This window comes from Chiloscyllium punctatum, chromosome 15, assembly GCF_047496795.1.
Source record: "Chiloscyllium punctatum isolate Juve2018m chromosome 15, sChiPun1.3, whole genome shotgun sequence".
Lineage (NCBI taxonomy): Eukaryota > Metazoa > Chordata > Chondrichthyes > Orectolobiformes > Hemiscylliidae > Chiloscyllium > Chiloscyllium punctatum.
The window spans coordinates 51,786,429-51,798,739 of record NC_092753.1 but is presented as its reverse complement, the minus strand read 5'-3'; the positions used below and the strand labels follow the sequence as shown (position 1 = coordinate 51,798,739).

The following is a 12,311-nucleotide window of genomic DNA, read 5'->3' as shown; positions in this document are numbered from 1 at the left end:
CTGCAGCTTGATTTCCAGGGGAAAATTGCCTATCGATATAAATGCCATTGTTGCTCTCAACTTTGATAGAATTGTTTCCTTTATAGTCACTGATTTAAGTACTGGCACTGTTTTCCTTGATATCTTTTATAGGTTGCGTGCGGAGGATGTCACATGCTTGTGCTTGCTACACCCAGGCCAAAAGGTTCAGAAAATGTTATGATTCAAGATGATGACATAAATGACAATTACTTGACTGATTTTTATTCTATGACACTGGGCAATTCGAGTATGCCAAGTACATTACATCGAGCATTATCAGCACGTGTTAGACGTCGAGAGCGGGTATGTGCATGCATTATCCTATAATATATAATCTCCAGTTTATTTCTGTTAATTAAGAATTCTAGAAGAAGGTGCTGTCAATACAAGCTTGCGAACAAAATATTTGGAATCGAGATCAATGGAATCTTTTTCTATTCAGAGTTGTAAGGCTTCAGGATTAGAGTTTGAGGCAGCTTCTGTGTTCACATTCATGATTGTGCTAGATAGGTGAATGAGGGAGAAGAGGATGATGGAATATGGAACAACGGCTAAAGTGTGTTTAGGACTCACAGAAATTAAATGGTGAACACTGTTGGTTAGAGTGAATTGCTTGTTCAGATGTTAATATTTCTGCGTCCTTGCTTTTGATTTGGCGGTTTTAGTTTCTTACCAATTTATACTTTTGAGTCAGGTCACAATCTGAATCTAGATTTCATGTAGTTCTTTTAAAATTGTTTGGCCATTAAAGGAGTGCAGTATGGTAGAGAACATTGCCTGTTGAACCTTGTCTTATATTGCCTTCTGTGTCTTCTATGATTATGAGGTGTCTCAGCTAATAGCTTGAATTCATGAAACTTAACCCATTGAGTGTTGTTTTAATGTTAAGATAGAAAGTTAAATTTGCTAATAGTAGTTCTATGCTTTATCATTAAGTGAAATAAAGTGAAGGGAAAAATTAGCTGATTACCTAGTAATTAATTGTTGATTGGGTGGGAAGAACACCACCACTTTTTAACTCCTGATTTTGGTGAAGATATATAAGATTTAATATATAAAAGTTTGTTTTCAGGAATTGTCTCCAGATAAGTTTGGTCAGCTGGTATACACACTACCTCCAATTGGAGCTGGTCTCCTTAATTCTTCTCTGCCCATTAGTGGTCAGACAATTCCTGGAATGAAAGTTGCTGAAGAAAACTTCATTGCCTCAAAACCAGTCAATGATGCTCAAATCGATGAAGAAGAATCATCATCTGCCAACATAGGTAATCTACTATATTGTAGCAACTCCTAAATCATGCACTTACAGGATTAAAAGAAAATTTAGGAATCATATTCCAAAGTTCCATTTGCTTAGATTGTGAAATAGTGTAATCCCACAGCAATTAACAATAAAGCAGGTTTTTAAAACTTGTGACTGCATTTAATATTTAAACAAAATATATGTTAAAGCCAGATGTATGCATTTTGTTTTTAAGTTTTGAAGTGCAAATTCAAAGCTAACAAATTCCTTTGTAGGTCTGTGTGACAGTCTGATCCATTTACAACATTTAGTAATTAAAGTAAAGATACTTATGTAGGCATTAAAAGCTAACTAAGCTGAATTAAAAAACATGGCATTGTTTTAAAAGTTGGATTTGGTGGTTCTCCCAACAACTGATTTCACCAGTGAGTGGCTGATCCATAGAAACAAGGATAATTGAACTAATTGATTGTAGCAGGCTGGTAGAGATGATGAGACTTCCATACCAATTTGGCAACTTGGGTCAGGCATTACAGGGCAGCAACTCTGCCATCCAAACATTTTAAATCTTAAGATAATGTGGAATATTTTTCTTGTCTCTCATCCACCCAAAACTATTATGTTGTATTATGTGTTTGAGCCTTCATAAAACAAAACTGATTTGGCAGCAGATTAAATTAAATCACGTGCAGATTAAGCTGTCTCAGAACCGAAGGCTGTGTTTGCATATGTACTATAACTCTAACATTCCAAATTAAATGAAAATTTTTGACAAGTCTGGAACATTTTAAGGCATATAGCTTTTCAGGAAATAGAGGCAGAATGTGAAGAAAATTATATCTCTTTATGATTTTAAATCTAGACCATACCAAATTATAAAAGTTTCAAATATCAAATTAATGTAATGTGATAGACTCCTCTCTATTTTGGTGCTGCAGTATTGGTAAGGTATGTTAGTGAAAAAGTTATTTCCAAATAACCAATACACTGCAACATTACACTTACAAGTTAGTTCTACATTTATGTACACATGGAATATATCGATATGCTGACTTTGATTTAATTCATTATTGATACTAAATATTAATCTTTTTTTTAAGTTTCCGGGATCGAGGAGATCAAAAGTGTTGAAAAATGTTCTGCTGATGAACAATCTGAAGATGAAAATGAAAAAGGCCTTGGTGACACCAGTGATTTGTTGAACATGGTAAGGTCATTCCAGGATATTGTAATGTTAGGGTGGTAATGATTAATATATGATTTATGTATTTCAATATACCAAAGTATGAGATGGTTTATTTTGGTAACAAAACTAAGGAAGCTAAGAGTCAAAAGGTTGAGTCACGAAACAAAATGATCTAGGAATAAAGATAAATTTGCTCAATGAAGTTCATAAAGTACTGGTGCTCATTTCTAGAGGAATAAGAATATAAAACAGGGATGTAATGTTAAATTTAAAAAGAACCATCATTAGCTCACTATTGGACTATTGTGTGCAGTTCTGATCCCCATATTAGAGAGAGAACCTTGAAAGGCTGGAGAAAGTGATTAAAATCATCTTATTGGAATTTAGAAGCTGAACTGTACAAGCATAATTGAATAGATTGGGGATGTTTTATTTCTGGTGAAGCGGACACTTGATAGATGTTTCTTTGAATTATGACGAAGTTTGCCAGTGTGGGTGTGAAGGACCAGTTTCCACTTGTCAGTCTAGAACAAAAGAATATGAATATAATTCAATCTCTAACAGATGAAATACCTTATTTAAGAAGACTTTCTTTACAGAGAGTGATGATATTGTGAAACTTGCTATCACATGAAGACAGTTAAAGCAGATGGCATTGACAGATTTAGGCAAAGGCTTCATGTCTGCACAACAAACAATATAGAAGGATATGAAGAAGCAATTATAGTAGGAGCAGGTTCATATGGAGTGGACTGGTTAAACAGAATGGGAGAAAGTGAGGACTGCAGATGCTGGAGATCAGAGCTGAAAATGTGTTGCTGGAAAAGTGCAGCAGGTCAGGCAGCATCCAAGGAGCAGGAGAATCGATGTCTCGGGCATGAGCCCTTCTTCCTGAAGAAGGGCTCATGCCCGAAACGTCGATTCTCCTGCTCCTTGGATGCTGCCTGACCTGCTGTGCTTTTCCAGCAACATATTTTCAGCTCTGATTAAACAGAATGCCCTGTTCCTGAGCTAAAGATTCTGCGTGATTTGTGAATGGTCTGGAATGGTTTCACGTATGAATAATTGTTCAACAACACACACATTTGTATAGTTTGCATTTCTAACATATCAATGCATAGTAACAAAAATCTTGATTAAAAGTTAGATTTGGTGGTTCTCCTAATAACACTGATTTCACCAGTGAGCAACTGATCCGTAGAAACTAGGATAATTGAACTAATTGATTGTAGCAGGCTGGTAGAGATGATGAAACCAATGTAGCAACTTGGGTCAGGCACTACAGGACATCTTGCTCTCATCATCTGAGGGGAAAAAAAAAAGAGGGGAAGGAAAATTCACTAGGGAAAAACAATTTAGAGACAATGGAAGGTACTTTGCATTTAATTCCTTAAAGTTTTACTCTTCAAATCTTTGTAAGCATTGATAAATGACTTGCTATAAGACTACTTGACTTTGCTTCTGCCTCATCATCTGTGACTGAAAGCTTCATCCATGTTTTAGTTGCGTCTTGCAATTTAATTGATTATTTCAACATAGTATATTCTACCTTCTGTAAAATTCAGGTTATGCCCTGTCTTGCGCCACCTCCTGTTCACCAATTACCCTTGTGTCCACTTAGCTGCATTGTTCCCCAGTTAAGCAATGCCTCAGTTTTTAACTTCACTTACTTGTTTTCAAATATCTGTATGGTCTTGTATCTCTTATCATTGTAATCTTCTCCAGCCTAACAGTTATCTGACATCAGTGCTCATGTTTCTGGCCTTTTAAGAATTCCAACCACTCCACCATTGGATTGCAGTCCTGTATTCAACTGCTGTCCAAACTCCAGCTCCACCTCTCTAGCTCTCTTTCATTCTTTAAATCTCTAGCCAAGTTTTTGGTCATCCGCTTAATGTCTATTTCTGCAACTTGGTGTCAAATTTGGCTTTACATCCCCCCCCTTGGAAAATTTTATTATGTTTAAAGGTAATATGTAAATACTAGTTGTTGGAGTTTGTTGTTTGAAATTTGGGTGCTACTTATGAATTTCCTCAGAATATTTATTGCCTAGGACAAGATTAAAAGTTCACAGTGCAGAAAGGATTCATGAAAATAGTTCTGTTGGTTAAGATCTTGAATGCAGTGCCAGAGGATATGATGAAGGCAGGTACAATAGAGGTAGTAAAGAGGGAACTGCAAGAAAGCTTCAGAGTTTGCTGCAGTAGAGGAGATGGACGTGCAAATTTTCTTATTTATCTCATGGATCCACATAGGAGCTCATCATCTTTGATGTGTCTGAGAAGCTGAATTTCAGCAATTTAGATTGTCAAGTAAAGAAATCAAGAAGTATATAGGACAGTCACCTCTACGTTGTGTTAAAAGCTGCCATTGGATAGAGAGTTGGAATGTGTAATTTCATGACGTTTAGAGATTCATACAATACTCATCAGCCAGTGTCTGCAGAATAATTATGGCCTGCTTTGTAAAATGCATACTGCTGTTCAACAGAAAGGAATGAAGATGCAGGAGGATGACAACAGGACTCGTCATTTGATATGGAAGAGCATAGTGAGGTGGACAAAGAGGGTTATAGCACGTAGTATACAAAGCATGCTATCAATGGTCCAAGATGCAAAGGATTCACATATCATACAGCATTTCATGTGGGGGCCTTACTGTGTCCAGTCTTATGTGATTGCATATGCCCCAAGAATTCTGCATTCTTTATTCCATTCCTTTACAATCCTCCATCTAGTCCACTTGCAAACACTGAAGTAACATCTTCACACAAAATGTAATGGTAAGATAAACTCAACTTTCCTTAAACTGCTAAATCAGACCCAACCCACCACCTGTGTTGTTCTTTTCCACCTTATATGGCTGCAGTTTGTCTTCCACTTTACTTGTTGCCATGGCACACTCTTCATCTTCACTTTAAGTCTAAGTAATACAGATTTAAGCATCTAACTTGATCCTATAAATCAACTGGGAGCTGTTCTTTATTGCTAAAATTGCTCATTATTAAAATACAATTCATAAGGTTTGAAAACAGTTTAGAACTGGCAAGTTATGACCAAGAAACCAATAAAGTGAAAGGGAATATAAATGCAAGCTAATGAGAAACAAATACAGACTCTAACAACTTCTTTAGGTGTTAAAGGAAAAGTCAAGCTATGACCCATTCCAGGTGGAGACAGGAGAATTTATCATGGAGAAGAGTGAAATAGCAGAGAACCCCCTAACAGTTCCTTCACCTTAATGTCCCTAATCAAGTCTGCCTCATTATACATCACCAAATCCAGAATTGCCTGTTTCATGATAGGCTGTACCACAAACTGTTTCTAAGGATCATCTCGCAGACATTCCACAAATTTCTTTCCATGAGATTTGTAAGCAACCTGATTTTCCAAATTCACCTTCATACTGAGTCCACCATGATTCTTACATGCCTTTTCTATCTCCTGATTTATTTTCTTCTCCACATCCTGACTACTGCTAGGAGGCCTGTACATAGCTGCAAACCTTTTCCTCTGCCCAGCTACCCGTCCTTTTGACAGGACAAGTATCCTTGGATCTGGATTTCAAATCCTACAATAGTGATTACTAGTATCAGTGTAGTATAGTAGCATATAATTACTAGACTGTTGTGAAAATAAATATTGTGCTTTATTACTTATCTCAGTACAATGGGATCTTGATCAGTCGGGCCAATGGGCTGAGGAGTGACAGATGGAATTTAATTTTGATAAATGTGAGATGCTGCATTTTGGAAAGGCAAATTAACTTGTACACTTAATGTTTAGGCCCTGAGGGGTGTTGCTGAACAAAGAGACCTTGCAGTGCAGGTGCATAGTTCCTTGAAATTGGTCATAGGCAGATAAGATAGTGAAGACGGCATTTTGTATGCTTGTCTTTATTGGTCAGTACATTGACTGTAGAGTTGAGAGGTCATGTTGTGGCTGAACAGTTTGTTGGTTAGGCTACTATTGAAATACTCTGTGCAATTTTGGTTTCCCTGCTATAAGAAGGACGTTATGAAACTTGAAAGGGTTCAGAATAGATTTACTTTTCTGATGTTGCCGGGGTTTGAGGTATAGGAAGAAGTTGAATAGACTGGGGCTATTTTCCCTGGAGCATCAGAGGTTGAGAGGTGACTTTATAGAGGCTTCTAAAATCATGAATGTCAGGGATAGGGTATATAGACAAGATCTTTTCCCCGGAGTGGGGGAGTCCAAAACAGGAGGGTATAGTTTATGGTGAGAGTAGAAAGCTTTAAAAGGAATCTTGGGGGGCAACGTCTTCATGCAGAGGGTGGTTCAAATATTGAATAAACTGCCAGAGGAAGTGGTGGAGGCTGGTACAATTACAACATTTAAAAGTCATCTGGATGGGTACATGAATAGGAAGGGTTTAGAGGGGTATGGACCAAATGCTGGCAAATGGAACTAGATTTATTTAGCATACCTGGTCAGCATGGACAAGTTGTTCAGAAGCGTCTGTTTCCGTGGTGTATATCTCTATGACTGTATGACTATATTAACATCCTTGAAGGACTATATTAACATCCTTGATCAAGCTTAGGTGGGTGAATCTTAACTATCCTCTAAAATAATATTAACACTCAACTGTATCAAATAACAACAACCTCTTCAGAGGGATGGTGTGGCCAAACGGCCTGTTTCCACAGTGTAGCGATTCAATGATTCTATAAATGCTGGCCTTACTGTGGTGCCCATTCTGTTGAATTAAAAAAGACCAGCAATAATTCAGCCTCTTACAAGGCTACAGATGCTGTGATAGTGTGGGTGCAGTTTCCTTTTGCATGGTCATAGGTTCACAGTTTGTATGGGCAAGTTTGCATGGAACCTGTACGATATCCTTGACATTAAAGAAAATCCAACAAAACAACATAATTAATCGGAACTTCTGAATGTTCCGGATTGCTATGTAGAACTAAGTTTTAGACGCTTAATTTTAATATGTCTGTGATTACATAAGTTCTGAATATCTATTTTGTTGATGGTCATAATTTTGTATTGATGATCTGATTATGCTGAAGTACATGTAAATTTATTGTACAATGTTTGCTTTTCAGACACATACAGTGATGGTGAATCCTCATGATCAGACTCTGACCTTATCACCACTTCACAAGGAACGGGTAAGAACGATGTGGATTTTCCTGATCTAAACTTGGAAATCAGTTATTAATAGATAACTTTGATTAAATGTCTATTTAAATTATTTCATCATAAAGCAATTATTGAATAGAAAAACCACTGCTCCAAGGGTGAAACCACTGTGTGGAGTTTAGTTCTTCACACAGTTTAGAACAACGCAATTAAAAATGCTATTCTTTTAGAGATTTATATTCACAGGTTTTAAATAATGTAATACTGCGAATGCCTTTTTAAATCGCTAAATACTATGTATAGATTCAGTGTTCATCACTCTTGATGTACACAGTAATATGATACTTTTGTGGAAAATTCTCTGACTCATCTGAAGAAACAACTTCATTTTTTTTGCCTTTACTACCTTTTTCAGAATATTGAGAAAAGTATTTTCGTATTGTCTCAAATTAGTGCAGAGAAGTACTTTTTTGTTCTGACAGAGTATGATTAGTATTTTTGATGCCTTCATGAGGCTTTTGAATTATATTATTGTTAATTATCATGTTTAGCACAATTTGAGATCATTTATGCAGTTCAATTGACAACCACATATCTTAACTTAATCTGTCAGCTTCCTTTTTTTTATTTAATCCATTCCATATGTGATTTTGTGTTTTCTCTGTTTTCATGCTAATTCTTCTGTTTATTATTTACTATTCATAAACTGTGTGGGGATTAAGTTTGCCTCTATTTATTTTAAAATATACTTCTTACTAATTTTCTTTTCTCCTTTCCATTCATTGCTTTTCATCTGGAGTAGAAGAAAGTTGAAAATTCTGGTAAGGGTGGACAAAGAAAGACTGATCATAATATTAAGCTCCAGGTTAAAAAGCCTACAAAGGTTCCACTGCAGGCTCAGTCTCCAAGATTAAATTTGCACAAAAGTATGCTTGAAGCAGTGGGAGATGAAAACCTTACCACATGTACAAGTAAAACTGTTAGAAAGGAGGGAAAAACAGCCAAAGAAAATATTGTAGCTAAATTGAACCTATCAGCCACAGAAAGACATTCCCAAGGTACATATGACAGTGGGATAATGAATGAAAAACAAAGTACAGTGGACATTAATGTAGCACAAGCCAAAGGTGTACTTGTTAAACCCAAGTCCATAAACTATTCTGGCATGGCTGGGGTCGACAAAATATCGAGCAAGACTTTTGAAGCGACCTTTGAATTGTCTCACGGTGATACAACCCCCAAAACTGAAATACCTCTTAAAACAATTAACAGAAAAACCAAACCAACTGCAATTTTGTCCACAAAGCAATCTGATGAAAACATTCCAAAACATAGTGAAGGAGCAGCAGGAAAGGGAGTATTTATGTTCAACAGGAAAGCCAAAGAAGGAGATAAAAATAATGTCAACAAGCATAGAAATAGTAGCGCAGACAATAACATTAAAAAAGCACATAGAAATAGTCCTAAAGGTAATAAATCAATGAAACATCATCCATGTAATTATTTTGTAGAAAAGAAGGGAAAGGAACAAATAAAAAACAAGTTTATACATTATGAAAAGCAGATACAAGATGATTTAGAGGGAATTTTAAATGAAGAAATGGGAGAAGAAAATATGTTACAAAAACAAATTCTGAAATTAGGCAATAGGGCTATTGCAGTGGATGCATTATTAGAGGAAAGTACAAATACAGAGGGAGGAAAGCAAATTGAGGAAAATGAAGACAATGAAGCTGCTGGAGATGATGATATAAACTTCAGTAAGAGACATTCCATAGCAGATGATATGAGTGCTGAATGCAATTGGGACCAAACTGAAGAGAGTACAACTACCGATAACATTATAAATGTTGAGCGAAGTCAAGAAGCAGAAGATATTGTGCAACATAAAACTAAAAGAAACAGAATTAACCATGAAGTTGAAAGTAGGAGAACAGGAGGTGATGAAGATGGGGATAATGAAGGTGTATTTGAAAGTGAGAGAAGAAAAGCTGGAATCAACGCAGAAGTAATAGAGAAACAAGCAGACTGTGTTGAGGAAAGTAATAGTAAAGAAAATGGTACTGCAGAAAGTGAGGATAAGAAATATGGAGTTTATGAAAGTGATAATAGTGATGAAGAAGATGAGGACAATGAAGATCACATCAGAGAAGATGATGAGACTGAGGAAAATGAAGATGAGGAATGTGGGAGAGGAGATCATGAAAAGGAAGGTGAAAGTTATAATGAGGAAGAGTGTAGTGATAAGGAAGAGGAAAGTGAGGAGGAAGAGAAAGCTGAGAGCAATGAGGAAGATAAATCTGAGCAAGATGAAGTTGAGGAAGATGAGGATGAAGAAGAGGAAGGTGAGGACAGTGATGTTGTGGGCGAGGAGGATGAGGGCAGTGATGTTGAGGGAGAGGAAGGTGAGGGCAGTGATGAGGGAGAGGAAGGTGAAGGCAGTGAAGGTGAGGAAGAGGAAGGCGAGGGCAGTGAAGGTGAGGAAGAGGAGGGCGAGGGCAGTGAAGGTGAGGAAGAGGAGGGCGGTGAAGGTGAGGAAGAGGAGGGCGAGGGTAGTGAAGGTGAGGAAGAGGAGGGCGAGGGCGGTGAAGGTGAGGAAGAGGAGGGCGGTGAAGGTGAGGAAGAGGAGGGCGAGGGCGGTGAAGGTGAGGAAGAAGAGGGCGGTGAAGGTGAGGAAGAGGAGGGCGAGGGCGGTGAAGGTGAGGAAGAGGAGGGCGAGGGCGGTGAAGGTGAGGAAGAGGAGGGCGAGGGCAGTGAAGGTGAGGAAGAGGAGGGCGAGGGCAGTGAAGGTGAGGAAGAGGAGGGCGAGGGCGTTGAAGGTGAGGAAGAGGAGGGCGAGGGCAGTAAAGGTGAGGAAGAGGAGGGCGGTGAAGGCGAGGAAGAGGAGAGTGAGGTTACTGAAGGTGAAGAGGAGGGTGAGGGTACTGAGGGTGAGGAGGAGGAGGAGGAGGGTGAGGGTACCGAAGGTGAGGAGGAGGAGGAGGGTGAGGATACTGACGGTGAGGGTACTGAGGAGGAGGGTGAGGGCACTGAAGCTGAGGAGGAGGATAATCAGGATTGTGAAGATGATTCAAAGAAAGATGAGAGTTATGGAGATGAGGAAGAGGAAGTTGAAGACTTTGTCAATCAGGGCAATGAAAATGAAGAAAACAAGAGATATGACAATAAAAACAAGGTCAGTAGAGGCCAATATGAGGATGGAGAGAGCTGGGAAGATGAAGAGGTAGATGAAGAAAAGAAAAGTATGGAAGAAGAGGAAGATGGTAGTGCTAAAAATGAAGAAGGTGAAAGCAATAAAGCAGAGGATGAAGGAAACCAGTTAATTAAAGCAGCACGTAAAATAGAAGGCACCAATGCAATTGGAGAAAAACAGAAAACGAAAGATAAGTCAAAACATGTTATTTGCAAGGAACATCCAGATGCAAAGCAAAATATAAGTGTTAAAGAAAAACTTAACGCTGAACAGTTTTGGAATAATGTACTACCTCATTATTTAATGCTCAATTAATTCCTGCAGCCAGAATTAATTAGATGCTCTCTGGCACAATGGGTAGCATCCCTGACTCTAAACCCGAAACTTGAAGTTCAAGTCCCAAGTAGGCTGTGATGTCCAAGTTCATAACACAGCCAAACTGGTTAACTATCAAACTGCAAACGTTTTCAACATAGCCAATGGTAAGTAGAAAGAATGGGAGAGATTCCTGGTCAACTTTGCGATAAATCATTGGAGCCTCTTTAACACTATACAGAACTTGCACGTAAAAGTTGCCACATCACTCAGACTCCCTGAATGAGCGGTAACAGACCACCACAACCTAAAGTAATAGGGAAAAAATAAAAGTTTGTCTTTCAGCAGTTCTCTCCTGAGATTGCAAATGGGAAAAGTGAAGGTAAAACTTGTTTTTGTGCTTCTATCCACTCCCAAATCATACCTGTGGCCTGATCTTCTGATCAAGGAAAGAGAAGTAATGAAATATGCTTTCTTCTACGATATGTGCGACTCTGTCTATTTCTCAGTGTCTCCATATATCTTCTTTCATCTAAATTCCACTGTTTCTCTCTACTAATTTCCTAAATTAGTGTTTGTTTTTTATTTTTAGAAGTGTAGAGCAGGTAATAAATGACTTAGTGAGTGATCTTTACCTACCTCACCCAGCAAGAAAGTGAGATTAGATTGGCTACATGAATTACTTTTCCTGATTTTACTTTACCAGAAATCAGTGCTTGTTTTGATTTTGTTTTCATCTCTTCAAGTCTGCAATGCATTTGCTGTAGGCACGTTGGGTTTTATTTTTTGTTTCTTAACATTTCCTTTCCTTTTTGTATCCGAAGGCCAACCTGACTTTTACAGACTCTCCTCTTGTTTTTGTTCTACTCACCTCTGGCTTAAAACCTATTACATCTCTCCATATACCAATTCTGATGAAAGGTCACAGACCCAAAACATACTCTTCACACATCTGCTTCAACTGCGGAGTATTTCCATCCTTTTTTCATTCCGTCATTGTCACTAGGTCACTGTGGTGGATGGCCTGTGACTTGGAGGGGGATTTGGTAGTGATGCTGCCATGAGTCTGTTGTTCTTATTCTTGGTGATAGAGTTCTCATGTTTGGAAGCTGCTGGTGAAGGAGTTGTTGAATACATCATGTATTTTATACACAGTGCTGCCAATGAATATTGGTGGTGGAGGGAGTAAATGTTTAACGTTGTGAATATTATGAAGGTGTAGATGTGTACTGTACCTTT

General features: G+C 38.0%; 1 protein-coding gene across 2 annotated transcripts in view; it reads left to right on the top strand.

Annotated features, from left to right (window-relative positions):
- Positions 1-12,311, top strand: part of rpgra (retinitis pigmentosa GTPase regulator a) — a 100,595-nt gene that overhangs the window by 42,682 nt on the left and 45,602 nt on the right. Inside the window, exons 10-14 of one of the 2 annotated variants that reach the window (XM_072585116.1) lie at positions 133-324; positions 1,094-1,286; positions 2,365-2,471; positions 7,528-7,593; positions 8,367-12,011. In XM_072585116.1, coding sequence (XP_072441217.1) covers positions 133-324; positions 1,094-1,286; positions 2,365-2,471; positions 7,528-7,593; positions 8,367-11,072 — 3,264 coding nt within the window. In that variant the 3' untranslated portion in view covers positions 11,073-12,011. Of the gene's footprint in view, positions 1-132; positions 325-1,093; positions 1,287-2,364; positions 2,472-7,527; positions 7,594-8,366; positions 12,012-12,311 lie in introns of those variants that run through there. The other variant, XM_072585117.1, reaches the window with a different exon arrangement.